This window comes from Carassius carassius, chromosome 41 (genome assembly GCF_963082965.1).
Source record: "Carassius carassius chromosome 41, fCarCar2.1, whole genome shotgun sequence".
NCBI classification, from domain to species: Eukaryota; Metazoa; Chordata; class Actinopteri; order Cypriniformes; family Cyprinidae; genus Carassius; species Carassius carassius.
Genome location: NC_081795.1, coordinates 20,037,739 through 20,065,361, shown reverse-complemented (window position 1 = coordinate 20,065,361; position 27,623 = coordinate 20,037,739). Strand labels below are relative to the sequence as shown.

Genomic DNA, 27,623 nt, shown 5'->3' with positions numbered 1-27,623 from the left:
AATCTGGAGTCGTTGAATGCCTTTGAATTCCTGAAGTGAACTTTTGCCTGTATGGTTAGAAGATTTACTGTTTTGGACTGCTGTCTTGAATTTAAGAATGATGTGCTGGTGTGTGATTCAAATTCTTATGAGTGGTCTCATGTTGCTTCTCGCCCCAACCAGCTTTGTCGATGCAAAATCGTGGTTAGAAGTCTGGGCTACTATTTTTTGTACAGTCTGGCAAGAAACACTGTACATGTTACCAGAGATGTATAGTAACGAAGTAGAACTACTTCACTACTGTACTTAAGTACTAAAAGGCGGTATCTGTACTTTACTAGAGTATTATTTTTTTCTCCTACTTCCACTTTTACTTCAGTACATATTTTCGATGAGTTTAATACTTTTACTCCGATATTTTTTTATGTGCTGCATCATTACTCGTTACAATTATAAAAATGTTACGAATCATTCCATTACAAACAGAACTGTAGATGGCAGGTTTGATGAAGCTGGCACATCATTGAGCGAATCAAGCGATTAAGAAGACTGCGCGTGCTGACTGAACTGCTGTGAAGAGAGAGATGAACGCCGAGCCGAGCCAGATAATGATTCGTTCACGAGTCAAGAACCGGTTGCATCGGTTTTCGAATCACCAGTAGTTCTTTCTGACAGTTCGATTCAGTAAACCAGTTGAAGAAAACAGTTCACCGGTTCTTTTGCGCTCGACGTAATGGCGTCATTGGCGTTGACTGCAAGCCTTCGTTTTACGTCGGCTCATAACATTAGCACAGAATCAGTTCAGAATCAATCACCAAAAGAATCAGTTCGGTTCAGACGCTCTGTGTGTCGGTTTGCTTTCACGCTGAATCACACATGCGCAGTATCATCAGCTCCTCGGTTCTCGAATCGGACACATCTGACAGAAACGGTTCTTGACCACTGATCTATAATATAAGTTATATATATAGATCAGTGTTCTTGACTCGTGAATGAGTCAGTCTGTTGTTCGTTATCTGGCTCGGCTCGGTGTTCATCTTCAGTTCTCTCTTCACATCAGTTCAGTCAGTGTACTGTGTGAGTAAATGAATGACTCCGGGATATTGGTTTGTTTTAACTCAGAGGGAGTGTCAGCCACATTAAACAAGGTAACAGCTTAAGTCATTTGTGGATTAATGCGTATTGGAGACGCGAACCGTTTAAAACGATTCAGTTCGATTTGGTGAACTGGTTCAAAAAGATCCGGTTACATCGAATGATTCGTTCGCGAACCGGATATCACAAACTGCTTTGTTTTGAACTGTCTTACAACAGACACGGAAGAGAAGACAATGCTGAATAAAGTCGACAGTATACCGTACACACAGCTTCAATGGAGGGACTGAGAGCTCTCAGACTAAATCTAAAGTATCTTAACTACATAACACAATACTTGTACTTTTACTTTCAGTACTTGAGTAGTACATTTTCAAATAGACTACTTGCAATACTTAAGTACAAAAAATGTTGAATACTTTAGTACTTCTACTTAAGTGTGGTGCTTAAAGAGCACTTCAACTTCTACTCAAGTCATTTCTTTGATAGAGCACTTGTACTTTTACTCAAGTCTGGGTCTCTAGTACTTTATACATCTCTGCATGTTACACAGTCTGCCTTGTCTATCTATTTGAGATCACATCGTACAGTCTGTCATTACATTTGCTTAACAGTATAAAAAATAAATAAAAAAAAAACATACAGCGCATTGTGAACTTTCGTTTATGAATAAATCCATGTTATCAGTAAAGTTCAGCTGTCCATCTCTCATCATAACTCCCTGCTGAGAGAAAAGTTTTACCGCATGCCTTTTATACAGAAGTGGTGCATTATCGCCACATGATCAACTGTGTGCATCTTTCTGCAGGGTGTATTTTAGCATTTTATTAGGCCAGGCCCTCAATGCACAGAGGCTCCATGGGTACGGGTATGGTGCCATCCTCGCACACCAACGCCGCAGGCTAGCCACATGCAGCACTAATGAGCTGCTTATATTTGCAGGCTTGGCTTGCTCTCTTCACCACCAAAAGTAAACTTTTGAGTCTTTAAGAGGATTGTGAAGGACTTCTTGATTATTTTTGTCCTTATGCTTGATTTAGAACAGATCAAATGCTACCAACAAGTAACAAGCTCAGAAAAGAAACATGCTGATTACATTTTAGCATTGCAATTAGCATTGTTGTGGCTAGAGTTCGCCATGTACGCTCTGGTGGCTGACAGAGTAACTGCTAGAGGAACATGTGTTTTAAACTGATTAACAAGAACTGGCCTCTTTGATGTGGGAGCGCGTCTAGAGAGCTCTGCCGAGAAGGCGTGAAGGCGATTAGTAGATGTTTTTTAGGCCATTTGCTCTGTGAGATGGGACCTCAGAGGAGAATGCTTGCTCGGTTCAGGGACGAAAGAGCTCCCACATGCTGGCGAGGGACATGAGGATGGTGGTAGTGAGCTCGGAGGATATCGTTAACACGAAGCGATGAAGAGATGTGAACCTGCCCTTCGTATTCAAGAACAAAGAGAGCCCCAGGGATGTTGGAATGGGCTGTCTTGAAGGGGATTTGGCAGTGTCAGCCCTTGTCATGTGATGCGAGCTAAGTGTAAACATCAATAGCAGACAAGAAAAGATCAGACGGATCCAGATTTCAGTTTTAAATCCTGACAGCAAAGACTGAGGGCTTTATCAGTGTTAGGAACATTGCTGCTTGGAACTCGGAATATCTTTCAGAGCGCAAGTTGGCTGGAGAATATTGTAAGATAGGCATTCAAATTTATCAATTTAAATTGTGTTGTTAGGATCTGAAAAGCACAATGTTGTCATGTTTGCTGGAAATGCAACCCAAAATTGTTGCAGAACCATTTAATTATGCCAGTTTTGTGCTAACATTTGATATTAGTAGAATAATACTTTGTAAGCATGATTAGATTGGCCACAAAGCTGTAAAATAGCTAATGTATGGACGATTGATTTTAGAATAATTCAGATGATATTATAGTATTCTTATTTATTAATTTTTTTTTACAATATGCACAGTACATGGTCAAAGTCTAATGATTTCAAATGAAGAGCATAAAGAAATGACAATGAAGTCAAATTTGCATAAATGCAATAGTTTGGTTTCAACTACAGCTTTAAAGCATTTATTGTTGATTTTACTTATGTCATGCACCAAATGTTTAATTATGTATATTTTGCCTTGAATATGTTTGTATGTATGATTTATGGTTAATTTCTACAAAGCTCAAAGATGATAGTTGCAATATAATGGCTTTATAATATACTTAAATGCTAATTATGTTAAATAAAATTATAATTTAAGCGAAACAAATAGTTTTATTAGTGCACACCGCCATTTCCCCCCTCACGCAATGTTATAAGTCGGGGTCTTGCATGCAATTCTTGTAATATCCACCAGTCACTTTTTTAGTCATTATTGGTCAATCTCTACTTTATATGGATTATTTAGAGTTGCTTATCCAATCAGATAATATTTTAGATTAGAAAAGTGACATTTTTGTTTGCTTTTGTCATATGTTTCAAAGTTCCAATGCCAGGATCCTCCATCACTAGAGATATACCGAGTCTTCAGGCCCATATTACGGGATATACACCTGGACATTGTATCAAGTAGAAATCTTGTGAATTCAGCGAAAGCCTCGTCGGCTGAGGTGCCTCCGTGGTGGCAGCTGTGTGGAACCTAAACAACAGTTGTCAGATTTGCAGCCTGGATGGGGGGAAAAAATCCCCATTGAGTGTTCTTTTGATTCCAATCTCCAGACTTCAATCTGCTCCCTCTTGTCGTGTACCGCCACTGAGCAGGAGAACAGATGGCGCCTCTCAGCAAGGCGGAGAATTGTGGAGAGGAGTCCCTTTCATTCCGAAAAAGAAAAGTAACGGACATAAGAGAAGGTGAATGAAGTAGGTGAGGAAAAACAAGCAGTGGCGAATGACTGAGAAGAGACATTGAGGCCACATCTATAATGAGCCAGAGCATTTCCTATCTGACCCTTTTTTTTCACGTTCATATAAAAAATTCCTTAAACACGGCATCTTCCCAAGAAATATCGGTGTAAACAGAAAACCATTAAAATGTCTAAAAACAATGTAGTATACATACCAGACCAGTATGTGGCGCTGTAATTCTGCCACAGAGATGCACTAAAAATGGAGAAGACTTGGAGCATGCGCATAAACTTGCATGCTGTATACAAACCCAACACAACCGTCTGCCATAGTTGTTTTTGGTGGTGTTATGTGACATAGCAGTGTCTGACTAGGGTCGAGACGTGGGGTGATGACATAATTTCACAAAATATGCGGATTGACTGTACACAAGAAAAAGCAAGGATATTATTTATATATATATATTTATCAGGCTCCCAAAAATCTGGATCCGTCTGGATGAAACGCCAATTTGATACTTTCTTTTTTTATGTATACAGCTAAATGCGTCTCAGTGTATACGTGCTCTAAAAGAACACAAGTTCTGTCTCTACTGTAGATAAAGATATTCATGTGTTAAACTCACTGGATTAGGGTGTAAGATTTCTACATCTCATCAGTTACATATCTATCTTAACGTGAAATTGCACAGCAAAACCAGTCATAAGCAACGAAAAGCTCATTATAAAAACTTGACAAGAAAAACTTTTCTGATGTTAAAATTGAATATTATGCATACAAAAAAACTTATAATAAAAGCCAAATAAACTGCCAGAAGGCTTGAAAGGTGCCGATTGTTGAATGTTAGTTCATTTATTTTCAAGAATAAATACAATTGGGATTTTCAAAAGAGGAAGATCTTTGTCATTGTCAAATGTCATATTCATTAGTATTCTGACTAATAGTTTGGTTGAGCCTAATTACTGGTTTTTATTGCATCCTCTCGGCAAGCAGGAAGTGCTGCAGTGATGGTTTTAATGTGTTGTTTGGGTCAGTCTTAAATGGGCGCTTTTTTCTCTGTGGTCGTTAAATGCTGTTTTATTAGGTAGGAATATAATTTCCATTAACGCATGGTCTATAAAAGAAAACATTTATTTACATACGTAAATTATTTATTTATTTATAAACGTGTATTTACAATTTGGTCTCAACTCTTATGCATTACGCCACTCCTCAAATGCAAACATATTGATTGTATGCTGCTAGGTAGCGGCGTCTAGGAAAATTATGACTTTTCCAATTGCGATCCTCCTTCCACTCATATTTGTGTGGTTTCTTGACTTGATAATACTTTTACAAGTGAATATGGTAGTTTTTTGGCTTTATTTTTTATGTTATTTGTGTACATTTTTCAAGTGGTATTAGGGGAGGGGCTTTTTACTCTACATTGCATTTGATAAGACAAATCTCTGTAGTGCAGGATGAGTCATCACTAGTTTTGGTATGTTTTTACAGACTAAATTTTAAATGTGTGTGTATCTGCTAATTTTATCATCTTTTAGAAATATGCTAGCATACTTGATTAACTTAAAACTAACACACTAAAACTAACACATAAAAAAAAAAAACACATAAAAAAAATATATATTGTTTTGATTTTATGTGGTCTTTTCCACTTGCCAAACGTGCCAAAAAGTCACCTGACTGAATGCTTTAAGTTCAAGCCAAAATTGACTAGAGAGTTCACCATCAAACAAATCATCAGTGCACAAATGCTGAATGTAAAGGGACAGTTTGTAATTTCTTGTTGTGTAAATGTGTGCATTTCTGCTCCATATTTATACAAAAAGACATTAAAGGGATATTGTTGCTGTAGAACAGTGCAACTTTCACTCTTTTCTGAGCCAGATGTGACAATTCTGGTGATTCTAGCACTTACATTGCTTGACCTTTTGATGATAAATCCACAACTGATGGGAGTTTTAGCCACTGATAATATCTGATTACCGCTGACTGACGGTAATGTTGAAGTGCTTTGTCACCTGCAATTTCAAAATAATATCAACAAAGATATTTATCCAGGAACATGTCCTACTTGACAAAATTGTGGACATTAAGGTCAATTACTTTTGAAACTGCAGGTTTTCATTGTATCATAGCCTAGCAGATATGAAAACATTTTAGCATCAGGTATCTATTTCCTCTCATTACATATAATGACGCAAAGGTTTCTCACTTCAGTGACTTATACTCTGATGTGCTCAACACTGCTGCGAGAAATTTAGATCTCTGGGTTTGTTCATATGCTGTCTCAGATATTTCTAGTAATAGAAAATGTAAACCTTGGCAATACCTTGAAATCTGTCTCTAAAAAGTTGCTTGTAAGATCCAATTATGTTAGATTTGGGAGTGAATTTGGGATGTTTGAGCTGGCTCTTTTTATTAAATTTATCGAATTGATTCACAATTGTCTGAATGTTTCATTAGCAAGTCAAAGAATTTGAATGAAGGTTTTTTTTTTTTTACTGAATTACCACAGATGATCTGAAAGCTTGTGAAAAAGCCATGGAAAAATGCATTAATCAAAAAGTGACAGAACCCTGACCATGGCAACAACACTGTACTACTTTTGAAAGCTTCACACTAAGCACAGACTTCTTATCACCTTATATAATTCCATTTGTGGGTTTATTCCATTTTTTTTAAAGCAAATTGAAAGCTAGTGTGATATGTGAAGTGACACAAGTCACAAGATGGTTCTCTTAATTTTATTGGTTTTGTGTTATACTCCGAGATCTTGGTATGATGAAGGCAAGAGCCAGATAACTTGGGCTAACTTATTGCTCTTTAATTCTCCCATCAGATGCAAAATCTTGCCTTTGGCTTCCTCTTAGTAAGCATATTGGTTATAATGAAGAGCATAATGGAACATGAAGACATGCCTCAGCTCAAGACAAAAGAACACCTCTGCATTTCTAGTTGTAGGACAACAGAGAAATTTGATTGTCTGAGAGTGTTATTTAATTCAGACAATGGTGAATACAAACTTAAGAAATATCAAAAAGGTACAAAACAGTTTTTTAAAGTAATTCTTTTTGATGGTTGCATCAAAAACCCAGCTTCATATTTATGGATTTTCTAATGTAGTGAAATTGCTCTGTAGCTCACCTGGTACAACATTGCACTTGTGATATGGAGCGGCTATTAGTACCATGAAACAAGTCGCGACACTCAATAAAAGTACTCAAAGACAAGCTAAAATGGCATGGTTGCTTCAGCAACTGCATTTTAATCACTGCAATTCTGGAAAATACACAGGTAATGTGTCCCGGCAATTGTTCACGGGTCGCTAGATTTTGCACCTTTCACTCTGCCAGTGATTACCCGGAATATATGCATGCGTTCACACACAACCCATAAAGGTCAAGTAATGACACGTGACATCAGGATGTGACGTAATGGCATTGGTTCTGGCTTTTGTTCACACAGAGCTCATTCTGGGACTGAACCCGGCAATGTTACTAGGTCCCCAACCCGGGATTGATCCCGAAATCAATTCCGGGACTTGTTTGCGTTCACACAGAAGGTGACCTGGCAATTTTCCTGCAATTTTCCAGGACCAACATGTAGTGTGATATAGAGAGTCGAACTTGTAAACTGAAGGTTGTGGGTTCAAGTCTCAGGTCTGGCTAGAACATTGTAAACCAATTATATCCCTCCGATTTTAAGGGTTGTTAATGCTTACTGTTAAGAAAGAACAAAAATTGTTAATTCAGGAACACGTCATGCTTGACAAAATCACTGTGGTGTCCAAAGATAATACTGTAGTACAACCCCAAAACAATTTCTACTTACAAATGTTTTCCTCTTATTAAATTTTACACACCTTTTGGAGCACAGGAGGCATGTTGTGAATTTATCTGCAGAACGCCATGCTTAATATTTGATGCTTCAACATGCTCTTTAGTTCTTTTTGCCCACTAAGCACTGCCCTGTCATAAAACCATACTACCCTATACTTCAGCCATTTTATGGATGTGAGAACTGGTAGTAACTCATTTCCTGCCATTTCAGCCTTCTTTTCACCATCAGCATCTGTGCTGTTGTGCAATCGATGCCCTTTCATCCGCACTGTGATTATTTTTGTTCCCCATCAAACTTCACTTAAAAGTGAAATCCAGTATCTCCAGCAGACTCTTATAGATGTTAATCGAATCTTCCCATTTGAGTCACGCCATGTTGTTATTGTTGATAAAATAATGCATGCGACATCCAACTTCATCTATTTATTTTGTTGGAAGAGGCTGTGTAATGGTACGAACTGACTATAACGCAGTCTTTTTGATTATAATGACAGAATTTACAAAGCTCTTAGCTAGAGCGAATTAAGTGGTGTGACGTCCTATTTGAAAGCCTCACTGACTAAAGCATCTTTACTCGGCGGGCTTTTGATGTTCGTTTCAGAGTGCAAAGTACATTTGAAGATGCCCCAGAGGCCAGGGCGGTGTAATTCAAGCATTGAGGCTGAGCAAAGAAGAAACCTGCCCCTGCTGTTTGTACCAATTGCCCTCGCAATTGGCTCTGTGTTCAGCCGGGGTCTCCTGGGAGATGGGAAGATACAATGGGTTGCTGTGGCGACAGAAAAATCTCAGCCTACCTGCGAATCTGGGCCTGCTGGTAGTTCACTTGCTCGTTTAATTAGGTGACTCCTGAGTAGATTAGGGCCTGTGTTAGCGTGGGTGGCGTTCATGCCCCAGGAGTGCAGCAGTCATCAGCCAGGCTTGAAGGGCAGGCCATGAGGGAAAGTCTTTCAGGAACTGAAATAAGAGCAAAAGGCTGAGAGAGAACTCTGATGCAACTTATGTCTTTTGTTAGATTGAAAATATGAGGAAATAAGGCTGCAGAAATCTTTATGAGAGAAGTGCTGTAATACTGTGATGTATAAAGCATTATTATTATTGATTTTTTGTGAACAATTATTTTTATTAAGCAGCCATTTCAGTACAACACAAAATATAACACCCCAATCCAGACTGCATCCATACCCCCACCCACCAACCCACCAGCCAGACTCGCACTGTGCAGAGAAAAACAAGACACTGCCGTGGAGAGAAGTACCAAGTGCAACAACTTTTGTTGTTAATAATAAATTGTATTGTTGGTTGATTTGCAACATAGTAAATTAATATTTGCAATAATTTAATATATATTGCTATTGTTATTATTATGATAATTATTATGATTATTATGTTAGATGGTTACAAGCTATTTATATATGCATTTATGTATTTATTACAGTCTGAAATAATGCTAGTGGTTTATATTTTATCAGATTGAATAATAATAATAATAATAATAACAATAATAAAAATAATAATAATAATGTAATACATTTAAATGCATTATTACAACACATACAATAATAAATATAATTGTTTTATATATATATATATATATATATATATATATAGAGAGAGAGAGAGAGAGCGAGAGAGAGAGAGAGATACAGTAGATAGATAGAGAGAGATTTTCAGTACGTGCACTACAACTACTACTGAATATAATAATAATGTAATTATTATAAAAAATATTGGAAATCAATATTAAAGTGTTTGACGTATATTATTTTGAGTTTAAACTAATAATAATAATAATAATAATAATAATAATAATAATAATAATAATAATAATAATACATGTTTTATATTATATCACATAAAATATACTGATTTATATTACTTTTACCACTAATAATTATAACAATATTCATGTAAAAAAAAAAAAAAAAGCAAATACTACAAAATATTGATTAAGTAGTAGTAGTAATAATAATAATAATGATGATGATGATGATGATAATGATATCAGAGAAACGTGTTGATGGGTTTTTTACCAGTAAACAAACACCCAAAATACCTTAGCAACCAGCATGCTATAGCCTAGTGAACCTCAGAACAATTATGGTTGCAATCAAATTATTGTTGTTTTTTTCTACAGTTCTGTTAGCTACCACTAGTCTTGCTTCACCTTCAGAATTCCTATTCCTCTCTTAGCGCTTCTGGAGGTCAGAGAAATGAGAATAAATTACACAAGGTAGAATTAATTACAAACAGGCCTCCATAGCCTGTAAGACAAATACTCTGGAATGCAAAAAAAACTTGCTCATGTCTCTCTGTGACTTTCAACACTTTTGAAGGACTTTGATAAGTAGTCTTCTGTCAGAGAAGACATGATTAATGGAAAATTAAACTCGCTTGTAGGATCTTTTGAGATTTAAATTCACAAACTTTTTGTGCAATCTTTTCAGGGCAAATGATTTGACTCATGATTAGGAAGGCTCTTTTTCTGGCTTTTATATCAGACTAAATTTCCCAGATTACAAATAAAGCTGTGTATTTAATTCAGACTTAATTGAAGGGAATTCAGGCTCATTAGAGTAATGAGTGAAACAAGACTGAAAGAGTGCAGTCAGCACAGGAAGCCAAAGAAAAACACCACAAAACTGATATATCAGATTATGGACAGTAAAATTTACAAACTTGGCCTTTAGGCAGGTAAAAAAAAAAAAAAAAGTATTCCTTTTCCTCCTCAGCTTTACCAACTCTCTTAATAGCCTCCATTGTTATGCACCATGTTCCCTGCAGGAGATCAGAGATTGAACGGTGGTTGATTCAGAGATTTCCACTTCAGAGACTTTCATGCTTTCAGCATGAAACCAATGAAGCATTCTTTTAGAACGGGATATACAGTATCTAAACATTATATATTATATATTATAGTTAAAAACCCTCTATTTACTGTCATTTCATAACCTGAACCTCACAGTATAGAGAGGGAACGGTGTGTTTTTTCTTGTTAGTTCTCATGAGTTTTTTGCACATTCAAGTGTTGTAAAAACAGGCATTTGACCTCGTTCATGAAACACAAGCACAATTAATTCCTGTTTAAATTGTTCACAAAGACTTTCTATGTGCAATCTGGCAAAATTTACATAAGAATGAAAAGCACTACTTAGGAATAACTTAAATTTTATGCTTTTGTGTTGAACACACAATTCTTGTTGTTGCAGCTGAACAGTGTTGCAGACAATTTCTAAAAACCTAGTAAATAAAATTGTTTACTTTGGCTTGGCTTTAAAATGTAATTTGCTCTTGTTTACCATCTTTGCAAGTTTTTCTGCTCATTTTAGATGGATTATATTATACTATAAATATATCTTTTAAGACTTGTCAAAATAAAGCGATGAATGATGAGTATGGAACAGAAGACTTCCATCTTTAAGACTGAACAGAGGGGAGGCTTGATTGGCATTTCAATGAATCATATGGTAATTTCACTAATTGTTTCTTAATTGTCTTTCACTCAATCAGCTGTACCTCATCCTTGCAGTAATTGCATGTGTTTGTACTAAAAATATGAGGCAACATTTTTCTTTAACTTTGAATGATACTTCCTGTCAGCTTGTCAGCTCCTTCCATATGACAGTATAAGGAAAGAGTAAAACACATTGTTCTCCATATAAAACCCATGACCTACAGTTGGGAAACTTTGTGAACTTGTGTGAGTACTTTTGTACTCGACATGTTCACTCGTGGATATTTATATCTTGCCACAGAATTGTACGTGCAAATGCTGCTATTGTTCTTATGCAGTCTCATATCTCACAAGGGTTTGCTTAAAAAAAAAATTAGTGGGAACAAATCAAGAGTTGTGTGTGTGTGTGTGTGTGTGTGAGTGTGTGTACAACAGTGCAGCAGGCTATTTCATTCTCATGTGCTGTGAAAGTTGTTCTATTACTTCTTCAAAGTAATGTAATATCATTGCTTGTATGAGTTGATGTGTAAATTAAATTCATATCTAGCTTATTTTACCCCAACCCAATTCAAATTTAATGCAATTATATATATATATATATATATATATATATATATATATATATAGTGCTGCCTTGTATATATGCAGACTTAAATGATTAATAAAAATACAATGAATTAACATGAATTAACAACTTGAAAGATCTTAATTTTACTAAAATAGGCTTTGACTTCATGGATTTTTTTTTTTTTTTTTGTGACCTGGATATGTTTTTGTGAGATTCGCTCAATGAATGTTACATTTGTTGTTTTGTTAAAGTTAGTCTGTCAGTCTTTCTTTGAAAAATGTGAAAAGAGAAAAAAAAATCGTTTTTGGAGTCACAAAGCAAAAAAGTTATGAACTGTATCAATATTTCTCTAAAGTTTAAAGACAGATGAATCGAGACAGACAGCTTTTATGTGTGCATTCATGGCCTTTATTTATTCTCTCTGCATGTTTGTGCTGCTCTTCATTTATTAAGTTTGGTTATGTGGTGTTATCGGGAGGTGTGTTTTAAGTTCTCCCCCGTGTGTTGTTTGTGTCTGTGGTCTACAGGTCCTCCTCTTCATTGCTCATCTGCCTCCTCTTCCCCTGTCGACTCCCCTTACCCTCCCCCTTCCCATGCAGCCAATCAGAGCCAGGGAAGGTTGCTAGGTAACAGTGGGGCTCAGGCCGGCCGGGACTCTGAGTCAGAAGATGAGTTTGGCCCCAATTCATTCTTAGTTAAAACTGGCTCAGGGAACTTCGGCGCTCCAGACGCTGCAACTCCTAACGGTGAGTCCATCTCAATATCGCTGCCTGCTAGAGGGGTCTCGACATCCCCTGCTGGACCTACTATGGAGCTTGTAGAGATAGCCACAGGCCGAACATTCATTTTTTTCTGGATATTTTGGGTAGCAGTGGATATCACATGTTAGCAGGAACTTTTTTTAACTATAAGGCCTGCTGAGAAGAGAAGTTTCTGACTGGGGTTCAGAAGTGAGGCATGCCAGAGATGGTGAAGATTTATTGCAATCTGTTGAACTCCAGTAAAGAGCTGCTAAAGATTTCTGTTCATATTGAGTTGTGTTAATCTTTTGCAGCTCTTAATTGTTTTAGATTAGTGATTTTGTTAAACAGAGTGATTTAAGACATTTAAATGACCCAAAAATGTATCAGTTTGCCTGTATTCACTCTGAAGAAATGAACCTCAAGGGATAGTTCACCCAAAAATGAAAATTCCGGTATCATTTACTCATCCTCGTGTCGTTTCAAATCTGTATGACTTTATTTTGTCTGCTGAACACAAAACAGGTTATTTGGAAGAATGCAGGTAAACCAAATAGTTGAAGGTAGCCGTTAACTTCCAGAATACTTTATTGAAAGTCAGTGGCTACCCTCAATTGTTTGGTTCCACACATTCTTTAAAATATATTATTTTGTTCTCAGTAGAACAAAGAAACGCATACAGGATTGGATCAACGTAAGTAAATGATGACAATATTTACATTTTTGGGTGAAATATCCCTTTAAGCTCATTGGTAGAGCATTGCGTTAGCAGCGCAAAAGGTCATGGGTTCAGTTCCCAGGGAACACACATACTGGTAAAGAAAAAAAATATATATATAGCCTCAATACACTGTAAGTCGCTTTGGATAAAAGCATCTGCTAAATGCATAAATGTAAATATATTGCTCCGACAAGTTGATTAAATTAAGATTAATGAAATCTGAAAATTGGTCACAATTCAGTTTTGATTAAAACATTCCAGTTAATGAAAGTCAAAAGATTAAATTTGAATGGAAATAAGTACAGTAAATAAATAAATATTTGAATAATTGTAATTTAAATATTTGAATTAAAAATGTAGTCAAGATCTTAATTTGTGATTGCATTATTATTATAATAATTACATTTCATAATCGATGCATATAATTTTCATCTTGAACAATAGTCCAAATGTACAACACATTTAAATTTCTATGACTTTTATTTATCTTGGGAAGATCCCATAAATGTAATTTAATAAAAACAAAAAATAATAATAATAATAAAATAAATTATTTATTTAAAAATGTATTCTTGGCATTCTAGAATCCCAGGGTTTGTATTTCACATTGTGTTCGATCTCTCTTTGAATGTAGACTTTAGCAGGCTAACTCTCGCTGCAGCTGTCATGACTAATAACACCCTGTGCTGAGACTTATGACGTGGCTCATGGTATACATCACTACTTGGATGACCTGGATTGCAGTGTGCTTATGCAGTTTAGGTGTGAGATTGAGTTTCTTGTTGTCCACATGCAGTGCTCTATTTCTTGCAGTAATTTGCAATTGTTTCAGATCATTGTAGAGTTGCTTTCATTAACTTGGAGTAGTGTTAGAAAAGTCAAGTTTTAATGAAAGATAAAATCAATTTGAAAGCATGTAAACTATAAAAAAAGCTTGATGGCATGCCCAGCTGAGGAAGGGGCAAGTGACCAGCACAGCAGGAACTTTAGATGAGGTGATCGCGTTGTGCTACTATTGTCGTACAATAAGTTCAAATATAATTAACTTATTTACTAAGAAGGTGCTTTGTGTTTTAAAAAGTTTTAGCATCATGTACTTGTGGAAGGATGTTATAAGGCACCGCCGCTAATAGCAAAGTTTGTATTTTACAAAATGAAGATAGTCTGTTTGGCAGTAATGACCCATCATAGTGTTTATGATCTTATTGTCCTGAACCTTATGTCTATGCTGCAAGATGTTTGTACGGCAACAGCTAATCAAATTAGAAATTAGATTTGTTAGCATTTTTTCAGATAAGAAAGATTCACGTCACTTTGTTAATTGGAGGATTTCACAGAGCATGCCGATGCTGAGCAGTCGATATGAAACCTGTCATTCCTAGCAGATCTCAGCATCTCCCTTAAGGGTTCTTTACAGAGTAGAACAAAAAAATGCTGTAAATAATTGATCAGCCTTTACAAGTTAACCACCCAAGGCTGGAATTACATCAAGCTCAAGAGGTTTGCGCCTGCCTGCTTCCGCACGGCCCTTCGTAAAGAAATGAATTACCTTCCTGTGGAAAGAACTTTCCTTTCTGCACGAAGCAGCCTGCTACCATCCTGGTCACCTAACACCTAATTCCCTAAAACGGAATTTTTCTTTCCTACAAATGGCTGTGATTTGCATTGGTATATAGGTTACCCTCAGGCTGCCAGTGAGGGGTAGCACACTCACCAAAGGAATCGGTCTCTTGCCTCTGAGCTATGCAAGGCACCATAAGGCTCTATTTGACTGAGACAAAGTAGCACACCACAGTGCCATGAAAGAGGAAGTTTTAGCATCTCTGGTAGTAAAATAGTGGGATTCCTGCCAGAGGCTATGCTGTGTTGCATGAGGTTGTGCAAGGTTTGATTCTGATTTATTTACTTCGCCTCTTACGAGTCGGGTGGCTTCTGCACTGCCAGTCATCTTGACATTGAACAACCAAACTCTTGATGGCTTTGTTCATACAGTGGCACAATATGGTTGTCAGTAAAGGTTGAACTGCTAAATACAGCTCTGTTCACACTGTACAGTTAATTCAGAGTGACTCCGGTTTGATTGATATTGGCGTCTAGATTTCTATGCTGCCTCACAACTCATTCTTTGCCATCAATAACTAATTTCATAGCTGTCATCTTCTCTCAGGTTTTGAAAACCGGCAGAAAATATTTCATATTGAATTTGGTTCCTTGTCTTTTTGCATATAAATGCCAATTTAAATCACCTGCTAGTAAATACGCCTGTCAAAGTAGCCATTGTGATTGTAGGTAAACAAGTGCTAAATTATGGAAATTATCCTGCTCTTTTGAAGAGCACCCTCATTGTCATTTTTGATTGTTTTGCAACTGTATTGTAACTGTTGGGTATTCATTGAGCCTTAAAACAGAACAAGGACACAATTATAATAAGAAAATTATAATAAGAAAAGAGATGCGCAGCTGTTTATTCACTTAAACCACACAGTGAGTCCATTATAACCATTTTCCATGATTTTTGAGATTGGGATATTATTATTATTTTATTTTTTTTTACCTCAGAATAAACAGCCAGCTGCCTTCATTTACCAAATATTAGCATATCACTAGTATGGATATGCCAGATAGCTCAAGGCTTAATAGGAGCAATGCAGTAATGTCAGACTCTTGGATAGGTGGTAACATCCTTAACATTACAGTCCCTGGTTTTTAAAGAAGATGTGCCTACATCTTCATGCTGAGTGGCATAAATTGCAGTCCAAAACTCAGTGAGAAGTTAATTAGCGCTGTAAGTGCCAAATGTTTCGCAGTTTCTGACCCATTTTTTTCACCCTACCCTCACATAATCACAAGCAGATGTCTTTAAAGATATGTGTCATGTGGGTTTGAGCCTGTAATATTTTGATATGTTTTAAGGGTTGACAATGGCATGCATTAATACCTCCCATTCCCATTTCCTCACCTTGTCTGGATATTAAGGGAGCATATTAAAACATTTTTAACTGTGTTGTGACGGGGACTTATATTCTGCAGCCCGTTTCAGCTCAACATCACAGATATGTCAAATTCTGGAGAGAGAAAGGGCATGGGGAGGGTAAGCTTCTTGTGTAAAATGATAAGGGAGTTTAAAGGCCCAGATTCATGTAGCCAGTGTTGATATGATTTTGTGTGTCTTCAGAAACACGGGTTATTCTGTAGTTCCATAATTGTGATTCAGTGCTGAGACTAAAGCTGAAAAGGCTTAGCTCAGGGTTTCAGGCTGTGGATTCAAACACAGATCATGTTTTCAGAGGATTCAGTACTCTTTTCCAGCAATTGAAGAGGAATTACACATGGGAACATGGGATGGCAAAATCTGACATCTGTGGAGAGCTGAAGTATCGAATCACGAATACAGAGGTGGTTAGCATTTGAAACATAGAGTGCCGAGTGTTATCAACCAGAGATGGCAGGAAAAGGGCAATTTCACTTTTCCCAGAGAGATTCTACATTATCAACAAAAAATGCATTTGTAGCATTCTATCAACCAAAGGGATCTCAGCTATATTGTAATTTTCCATTCTGCATATTTTGTTGCAGAACTTCCCTTAACTATAGTTTGCGAAACAGATGTATTTTTTAATTAAAGAGGCTGATTAAGCAAGCTGGAAACATAAAAAAGAAAAAGCGAAAGATCTCTACGCCCACTAGGTCCTGTTAGCTTGATGGGACAGACTTGTTGAAGCTTGAGTTCTTTTCATTGAGCATGTGTTGCTCCATGGCCCCTGGCTTTCTCTCAGGGCCCTGTTCCTGGAGAGATGGCTATTGGGCTACAATGCCATTAAGAACAAAAGCTTAGGTCACACTACAGGGGCCTATTGTGCACTACCCCACCTCCTCAAAAAAACATTTTTCTAAAGGCCATAGGACATAATGACTATAATGTTATATTAAAATGTTCATGTTGAAAAATTTGGGATGCACTAGGCTACATGTTTCAGCCGCATATATGCCCATTGAAAATGAACGCACTTTAGTACAATGCAAATACATTAAAGAGCTAGAGATATGATGACTAGTTGCCTGTAAGTATTGTTATAGTGCAAAAAGTCCAACTTCAGAGGCATGTCATCAATAACCTTTAATGGAATGTAAATGTACATCCAAGCTTAGCTGCAGGAATCTGCGAGGGCAATGGACAAGAACATTGGTGCAGGCTTAGTAACAATTACTCTTTTTTTTCCACACCAAGCCATGCCCCTCCATAAGCCCCTCCCCCATAACAAACCCCCGCCCCCAAAATCTCACTCTAAGATGAACTCAAAAGTTGGCAGCCCTGGGCAAACTGATATTTCCTTTTGACACACTACAGCAAAATATATAAATAACTGGCTTAAAACCCTTTTTTGGGGTGAAAATACTAATGACTAAAGACTAAAGACTTTTGCACAGTACTGTACTTTACAAACGACATTGTTGCTACTTTATAAAGAATGAGCACACAGTAATTCACAGAACTGATTAAAGACAGTGACAGACAGCACTCATCTTAACTAAATATCAGAGTGAGTGACAGAGAAACAGTAGAAACATTATGCTTGGTTTTGTATTAAACAATGACCCAGATTGTGAAATACATTTATTAGCCTTAGATTAAGGGAAGCACAACTTGGGAAATGAGAGCATCCAAGGTGAAAGCTATGGATTTATTTTAAATATTTGTAATGTTCTTTAAAGTTATCCATAGTTTTTTTGTGGTTCTTTTTTTTAAGTATAGGTTCAGGCACCGTTTAGGCACCGGTACCATTATAAAAGTATCGAAAAGGCACTGGACCCCACTTAAAAGTTATTATTTCTCAGTACTGGCTCATTTACCAAATGGGTGCTTTCTCTTCGTCCTCCGCAAATTAAGCAACTGTAGGTAGTTTGGTAGCGAGACGTTTTAATAAATTATCGTTTGCGATTGACAACGCGATTGACAATGTTGTGATAAGTAGGCTTTACCAACTTTGTAACTCGTTACCCCCCGAACACTGGACATAGCAGCATATGTAGCGATTACAGGAAGCTATCAATCAAGAAGTTATCAGGATTATGAGTTATTTTTCATTTTTAGTTTTTGATTAATCACTTGGATTAATCATTCATTTTGAAAGCACTATAATGTTTATTGTATATAGACAACAAGTAAACAGCAGCTTTAATTTTCTTCTCAACTTCTTGTGTTGACTCCATTTCTACTACACACCACTGTTCCCCGCGGGTCTCCCGCGAAATTTTCTGACTACCCACTCCCGCCCACAGCAAAGGTAAAACTGCCCGTTCCCGCGAGATTTGCGTTGGGTCCCAGGGGTCCCCAAACCCAATGCAGTCCTCTACCTGCGTTCACAATTCACAAGGTGCAGATGGGAGGGAGAACGGCTTACTACACAGTTTATGGGAATAAAGTATTTCCCTCACAATTGTCACAAAAAATTCACTATACTGTCTGTCTGGTCTCTCTGCGCGTTGCTTTGCGAAATCATGCGGCACGATTTTTTTCCCTCACTGCTGCACGAGTCTGCGTGAGAATATGGGGGTGTGGCGTGAGAGCGTGAGAATTGGGTCGATTGCATGAGTTTCACGCCGAATGCGTGAGAGTTGGCAGCTTTGAGTTTGCCATTAATTTTATTAATAATCTACAACCCGAATTCCGGAAAAGTTGGGACTTTTTTTAAATTTTAATAAAATGAAAACTAAAGGAATTTCAAATCACATGAGCCAATATTTTATTCACAATAGAACATAGATAACGTAGCAAATGTTTAAACTGATAAATTTTACACTTTTATCCACTTAATTAGCTCATTTAAAATTTAATGCCTGTTACAGGTCTCAAAAAAGTTGGCACGGGGGCAACAAATGGCTAAAAAAGCAAGCAGTTTTGAAAAGATTCAGCTGGGAGAACATCTAGTGATTAATTAAGTTAACTGATGTCAGGTCTGTAACATGATTAGCTATAAAAGCTTTGTCTTAGAGAAGCAGAGTCTCTCAGAAGTAAAGATGGGCAGAGGCTCTCCAATCTGTGAAAGACAGAAAAAAAATTGTGGAAAACTTTAAAAACAATGTTCCTCAACGTCAAATTGCAAAGGCTTTGCAAATCTCATCATCTACAGTGCATAACATCATCAAAAGATTCAGAGAAACTGGAGAAATCTCTGTGCGTAAGGGACAAGGCCGGATAACTTTATTGGATGCCCGTGGTCTTCGGGCTCTCAGATGACACTGCATCACTCATCGGCATGATTGTGTCAATGACATTACTAAGTGGGCCCAGGAATACTTTCAGAAACCACTGTCGGTAAACACAATCCGCCGTGCCATCAGCAGATGCCAACTAAAGCTCTATCATGCAAAAAGGAAGCCATATGTGAACATGGCCCAGAAGCGCCGTCGTGTCCTGTGGGCCAAGGCTCATTTAAAATGGACTATTTCAAAGTGGAATAGTGTTTTATGGTCAGACGAGTCCAAATTTGACATTCTTGTTGGAAATCACGGACGCCGTGTCTTCCGGGCTAAAGAGGAGGGAGACCTTCCAGCATGTTATCAGCGTTCAGTTCAAAAGCCAGCATCTCTGATGGTATGGGGGTGCATAAGTGCATACGGTATGGGCAGCTTGCATGTTTTGGAAGGCTCTGTGAATGCTGAAAGGTATATAAAGGTTTTAGAGCAACATATGCTTCCCTCCAAACAACGTCTATTTCAGGGAAGGCCTTGTTTATTTCAGCAGGACAATGCAAAACCACATACTGCAGCTATAACAACAGCATGGCTTCGTCGTAGAAGAGTCCGGGTGCTAACCTGGCCTGCCTGCAGTCCAGATCTTTCACCTATAGAGAACATTTGGCGCATCATTAAACGAAAAATACGTCAAAGACGACCACGAACTCTTCAGCAGTTGGAAATCTATATAAGGCAAGAATGGGACCAAATTCCAACAGCAAAACTCCAGCAACTCATAGCCTCAATGCCCAGACGTCTTCAAACTGTTTTGAAAAGAAAAGGAGATGCTACACCATGGTAAACATGCCCCGTCCCAACTATTTTGAGACCTGTAGCAGAAATCAAAATTGAAATGAGCTCATTTTGTGCATAAAATTGTAAACTTTCTCAGTTTAAACATTTGCTATGTTATCTATGTTCTATTGTGAATAAAATATTGGCTCATGTGATTTGAAAGTCTTTTAGTTTTCATTTTATTAAAATTTAAAAAACGTCCCAACTTTTCCGGAATTCGGGTTGTAGTGCGATTTTGAATGCACAAGCAGTCTGACAATGGCGAAATGAATGTTTGGAAATGTAAACTGTTATTTTATACTGACACACTACAGCAAAATATATAAATAACTGGCCGAACACCATTCTTTTGGGTGAACATACTAATGTGACTAAGACTTTTGCACAGTAGTGTATGTATGAAGTACGTATGATTAAATTACGTATATTTAAATAAGTGTAATTAAAGTATGTCAAGTCAAGTCACCTTTATTTATATAGCGCTTTAAAAAAAATACATTGCGTCAAAGCAACTGAACAACATTCATTAGGAAAACAGTGTGTCAATATGCAAAATGACAGTTAAAGGCAGTTCATCATTGAATTCAGTGATGTCATCTCTGTTCAGTTAAATAGTGTCTGTGCATTTATTTGCAATCAAGTCAATGATATCGCTGTAGATGAAGTGACCCCAACTAAGCAAGCCAGAGGCGACAGTGGCAAGGAACCGAAACTCCATCGGTGACAGAATGGAGAAAAAAACCTTGGGAGTAACCAGGCTCAGTTGGGGGGCCAGTTCTCCTCTGACCAGACGAAACCAGTAGTTCAATTCCAGGCTGCAGCAAAGTCAGATTGTGCAGAAGAATCATCTGTTTCCTGTGGTCTTGTCCTGGTGGTCTTCTGAGACAAGGTCTTTACAGGGGATCTGTATCTGGGGCTTTAGTTGTCCTGGTCTCCGCTGTCTTTCAGGGCAATAGAGGTCCTTTCTAGGTGCTGATCCACCATCTGGTCTGGATACGTACTGGATCCGGGTGACTGCAGTGACCCTCTGATCTGGATACAGACTGGATCTGGTGGCTACGGTGACCTCGGAATAAGAGAGAAACAGACAAATATTAGCGTAGATGCCATTCTTCTAATGATGTAGCAAGTACATTATGTTATGGGAATTGTTTCCGGTTCCGGTTTACCTAATTAATGCAGCCTAAAAATCCTTTAACGGATTTGGATATTAAAAGCATATTAGTATGTTATGTGTAAGCCAGGTTAAAGAGATGGGTCTTTAATCTAGATTTAAACTGCAAGAGTGTGTCTGCTTACCGAACAATGTTAGGTAGGTTATTCCAGAGTTTAGGCGCCAAATAGGAAAAGGATCTGCCGCCCGCAGTTGATTTTGATATTCTAGGTATTATCAAATTGCCTGAGTTTTGAGAACGTAGCGGACGGATTATAATGTAAAAGGAGCTCATTCAAATACTGAGGTGCTCTGAAAAGATTCAGAGAAACTGGAGAAATCTCTGTGCGTAAGGGACAAGGCCGGAAACCTTTATTGGATGCCCGTGGTCTTCGGGCTCTCAGATGACACTGCATCACTCATCGGCATGATTGTGTCAATGACATTACTAAATGGGCCCAGGAATACTTTCAGAATCCACTGTCGGTAAACACAATCCGCCGTGCCATCAGCAGATGCCAACTAAAGCTCTATCATGCAAAAAGATGAGAGGCTTAATAACAGCTAGTTTGAAGGTTTTGGGGACATATCCTAATGACAATGAGGAATTAATAATAGTCAGAAGAGGATTTATGACTTCTGGAAGCACCTCTTTTAGGAGCTTAGATGGTATAGGGTCTAACATACATGTTGTTGGTTTAGATGATTTAACAAGTTTATACAATTCTTCCTCTCCTATAGTAGAGAATGAGTGGAACTGTTCCTCAGGGGCCTATAGTGCACAGTCTGATGTGATACTGTAGCTGACGGCTGAATGGTTGCAATTTTATCTCTAATAGTATCAATTTTATAAGTAAAGTAGTTCATAAAGTCATTACTGCTGTGGTGTTGGGAAAAGTCAACACTTGTTGAGGCTTTATTTTTAATTAGTTTAGCCACTGTATTGAATAAATACCTGGGCTTATGTTTGTTTTCTTCTAAAAGAGAAGAAAAGTAATCGGATCTAGCAGTTTTTAATGCTTTTCTGTAGGATAGGTTACTTTCCCGCCAAACAATACGAAATACCTCTAGTTTGGTTTTCCTCCAGCTGCGCTTCATTTTTCGGGCTGCTCTCTTTAGGGTGCGAGTATGCTCATTATACCATGGTGTCAAACTGTTTTCCTTAACCTTCCTTAAGCGTAAAGGAGCAACTTTATTTAAAGTGCTAGAAAAGAGAGAGTCCATAGTTTCTGTTACATCATCAAGTTGTTCTGAGGTTTTGGATATGCTAAGGAATTTGGATACATCAGGAAGATAACTTAAAAAGCAGTATTTTGTGGTAAAAGTGATGGTTCTTCCATACTTGTAACAAGAAGTAGAATTTACAATTTTGGCTATATGAAGTTTGCAAAGAACTAAATAATGATCTGAGATATCATCACTTGGCTGAATAATTTCAACTCTATCAACATCAATTCCATGTGACAGTATTAAATCTAGAGTATGATTTCGACAATGAGTAGGTCCTGAAACGTGTTGTCTAACACCAATAGAGTTCAGAATGTCTATAAATGCTGATCCCAATGCATCTTTTTCATTATCAACATGGGTATTAAAATCACCAACTATTAAAACTTTATCTGCAGCCAGAACTAACTCGGATGTAAAATCACCAAACTCTTTAATAAAGTCTGTATGGTGCCCTGGTGGCCTGTATACAGTAGCCAGTACAAACATAACAGGGGATTTATCATTAACATTTGTTTCTCTGGATAATGTTATATGAAGCACCATTACTTCAAACGAGTTATACTTGAAGCCTGCCCTCTGAAATCCTGAAAACGTTGTTATAAATTGAAGCAACAATTTAATACAATTTAAAACAACTTAGTATGTGTTCGTTCATATGTGTTAAGGGCTCGATTGTCACTGGAGGAAACAGCTGTAGTGTGACAAGCGAAAACTTTACAGTAGCTAGATGAGAAACCGACTGCTCCCTCGTGACCTTTTGTAAACTGTATTTATGACAAAGAACTGCACAGATACAGATATTCTAACAATCTATCGATGAACACACACCTTGTGTCCTCTGTCTCTGTTTGAGCTCACGCTGCTCTGCCGCGGTCTGCAGATTGAAGAGCGCGCTGAAAGACGAGGAGGACCGGTCTGACGCCGGTTTCATTTGAAGTTTAAGGCGACTGACTCTGAGGCGATCAGATACCGGTTCCATACCCAACCCTACTTTTAAGAAATATATTTTTTGATAAATGAACCCAAAACTGGCTATGTCCTGGCTGGAGTATGGTGTGATTTGTGTCATTTGCAGGTGCGATGGATCACGTACAAACCAATTGGGTGTCGGAATGGTACATGTTTATACTTCTCATCCAACCACAATAAAAAATTCACTCCATCCGGATGGCGCGATTTATCTGGATAGGTTTTTTTTTTTTTTTTTTTTTGAATGACGACAAGCCGGAATGAAATAGTAGTAACGAAGCTATTTTTAAAATGTAAGGAGTAGAAAGTACAGATACTTGCGTGAAAATGTAAGGAGTAGAAGTAAAAAGTCGGCTAAAAAAAATAATTACTCAAGTAAAGTATAGATACCCAAAATTTCTACTTAAGTAATGTAACGAAGTATTTGTACTTCGTTACTTGACACCTCTGCTGCTAATGGTGTATGGATCCCTTCTTTAAGGGCTTGCACAACATGCCTTTGCAGTTGACCAGACAGGAATGAACGGGTGGAAATGAAGCGGCAGGGTCACTCTGTAGCTCTGCATGTAGATCAGTTTGGTTTCATCAGATGAGGTTTATGGGTTCACACCGGAACACATATCCACCGGAGAGACTGTGAGAGATCACAGCGGACGGGGAAAGGGTTATTTAATAAGCAACAAATGGCATAGCTGCAGAGGGTTCCAAGGACAAGCCTTTTCCTACTCTCCATTCCCGCGAGTTTCACCTGCGATTATTTTTAATGAGAACATTCAAGTTATTTATATAATGTGTTCAGCTAGACACCAGGATGTGACCACAGTCCATATTTCTAATTGCAACCAGCCAGCTGTTTTCCTAATGCATTGTCACCTTATGTAAATGTACACTGTATGCTCATGAATCATTGCTTTATTTAGAAAATCTATTGTGAGGTTACCATGGAGATAACAATGTGCCAGACTGAGCCATCTGCACGTTTCAACATCAAATATGTCTTCAGGCCCCAAGGGGACACAAAAATTACACATTTGAATGAAAAACAGCAAATTTGCTTTTGATCCTGCATGATTTTCGAATCAGCAAGCTCTCGAATGCAGCGAGAGATTTTTTTATGTATCACTGTGGAGGTGTCAGCGAGGCCGTCAGTTACTCACACTTGTTGAGTTTGAGAGCAAGACTGATTCCGAGTGCCGTTAGCTATATATGCTAGACTTCATATGAACCCCTTGAAGACAGCTTTTATTCCTGCATGTATCTGTCTTTCATAATGGTTAGGAACAATACCTGAACTGATGATTGAATGAAGGAAGAGAGTGTGAAAACCACATACACACAACCTTTTATTAACACTCAGGGTGGATGTCAGCTGTGTGCACTGCTCAGAAAACCATATCCACCACCTGTATCCAGACATTTGCATTTAGAACTCAAACCTAGAAGTATAGACAAATGTTCAGCGATCTATGGCCACTTGTCCTGTTTTTAGCTGCAAGAGTTGCAGCGGACATCGTTTAACCCTTATGCGTTGTTGGGGACGTTTTCGTCCACTAGGGGGTAAAGTTGAGTCTTATTTTGGCCACAACTTTCTCTGTGTTTGAGTTAATGGAATGATTTTTGGTGACAAATCTTATTTTGACCCATATTTTGGGAAAATGCTTTGAAATTTTTCAAAAACTCAACAGTACACTGTGGGCAAATTCACTACCCTTTCAGTATGTTCGTGGATGAAAACTTTATCTGTAAAAATGTATCAGATAAATATTTATGTTCAATTTTTTTTGGCATAAATCTATTAATCAATCTCAATCCTGATCAAAACTACCAAATGTTTTAAAAAAAAATCCAATATTTTAGCTCTTTAATTACCAAGTTCATAAATGATGTCATTGATTTGGGAAAAAAACACACATATTTTCAATATTACATATTTTCAATACAAAAAGTGATTGTGGACTGGATATTTTTTTACCTTTTATCACAGTCTTGGGCATATCAAAGATTAGTAACAAGATTGGCTTTGATGCATTGTTAGTTTTTTATGCAGCATTAGATTTAAATTTTTTCTCCCTCATTTGTTGTTGGTGGTTGTTTTTGCTCCATTGACTTCCATTATAACGACATTTTTTGATTGCAAAGCCATGACACCATATAATCATGCATTATTGATTGTTTGTGTTTTTCCCTTTTGGGAAGAGGTAAAAATAAATATTTTTACAGTTGATCACTAGGTGGGACCATTAACCCTTTAGATAGGCCTTTTCAAAAAAAGGCTTAGTTTCTGGCTTGTATATGGAGTTATATGGAGTATAACAGCAAATTATAGTGTTTGTGTGTGTGTGAGATTCTTGATTGTTAGTGGTTTTCCCTGTTGGAAAGAGGTAACATTTGTTATTTTTTACAGTTGATCACTAAGTGGGACCAATAACCCTTTAGATAGGCCTGTGCAAAAAAAGGCTTAGTTTCTGGCTTGTATATGGAGTTATATGGAGTATAATATCAAATTATAGTGAGTGTGTTTCAATTTTATATTGAAAATAAGTCATTTTGTGTGTTTTTTTCCCCCAAATCAGTGACATCATTTATGAACTTGGCAATTAAAGAGTTAAAATCTTGGATTTTTAAAAAAACATTTGGTAGTTTTGATCAGGACTAAAGTTGATTAACAGATTTATGCAGAAAAATTGAATAAAAAAATATGAATCTGATACATTTTTACAGCAGTTTAATTGAGTGGATGTTTTCATCCCGAACATTCCGAAAGGGTAGTGAATTTGAACAATCCATAATGATTAGTCTGTTTTGTGGAGAGATTTTGATTAAAATGGCAGCCAGTCTCACCTTGCACATTTGATCGGGTGTCTGAGGCATATCATAAGAGTTCACATTCTCAGTTGTTACTGTCAAGAGTGAGACTCAATTTTTTATTTTTATTTTTTTTTTACTATAACTGAAAATAGACTTTGTTTCAACCTATGAACTTTCTAGAAGTTATTTGCACTTTCCAAGAGGGATGAGTGAATCTCATGAAAACATTCCATGCAAAGAATCAAAGACAAAATATGTTAATACGAACAATGGATTTATTTATTTATTCATTCTACTTTTTTTATATGAATACTCTGTCTGTCTGTCTGTCTGTCTATCTGTCTGACTGTCTGTCTGTCTGTCTGTCTGACTGTCTATCTGTGTTGGTGTAACGCATTACAAGTAATGCAAGTTATGTAATCGGATTACTTTTTTCAAGTAACTAGTAAAGGACTGCATTACTTTTTAATTTACAAGAAAATATCTGAGTTACTTTTTCAAATAAGCAGTGCCAGTTACTTTGTTTTCTCCAATGGTTTAACTGACAGCTCTCCTGTCCTCATGTTGAGTGAAATAAGATTGTAAGTGCAGAGGTGTTGTGTGCGCTGTGTGATGTTACTGTAGTTTTCTTACGAGAGCTCTCTCATACTGCGTCTTAGCTAAGACGCTACGGGAAAAGTCTCTTTTCACGAAATACTGAAGCAAAAAATTATCCTTAATTTTGTATTTTTGTAAAGCGCATTTGCAGCAGTACACAGCCATAGGCGAGACGGCTCGTTCGCTCATTGGCTTGTTCTGCGGCAACTGCACAGCCTATCGAGCGCAGGCTGATGCAACATCAGACCAATAAGGGCGCTTCACGCCCTTCTTGCCACTTCCCGCCGAAACGGGTGTGGCCCAACCTATAAAAGGAGCTCGAAAAGGCTGACTCACCTAATTTTTCATCTCTTCAGCGAAGCTCACGCATCGCTGGATCACGGAGGAAGCAAGCGCCGTCTGAAAAAGCATATCAGCAGGACGAGCCATTCTGAAGCTGTTGGCATCGCTGCTTTCCACTACCGTTCCTGCTGCGCTATCTGGCGCCTATATCCTTTCAATTCTGTTATATCCAGCTATTCTTTATGTGTGTGTGTGTTCGCCCTGCGACACACACTCGTAAAAGAGCTCGCGTCTTTTTTAAGATGCCTTCCTGCGGC

The 27,623-nt window shown here is 37.5% G+C and overlaps 1 protein-coding gene across 7 annotated transcripts in view; it reads left to right on the top strand.

The window, feature by feature from the left end:
* Positions 1-27,623, top strand: part of LOC132122944 (teneurin-4-like) — a 243,029-nt gene that overhangs the window by 82,790 nt on the left and 132,616 nt on the right. For 5 of the 7 annotated variants that reach the window (XM_059533467.1, XM_059533465.1, XM_059533464.1 and 2 more), the window contains exon 4: positions 12,302-12,520. The exons of 1 other annotated variant lie outside the window; for it this stretch is intronic. In XM_059533467.1, the coding sequence (XP_059389450.1) occupies positions 12,302-12,520 (219 nt within the window). The remainder of the gene's footprint in view (positions 1-12,301; positions 12,521-27,623) is intronic. One more of the 7 variants, XM_059533463.1, reaches the window with a different exon arrangement.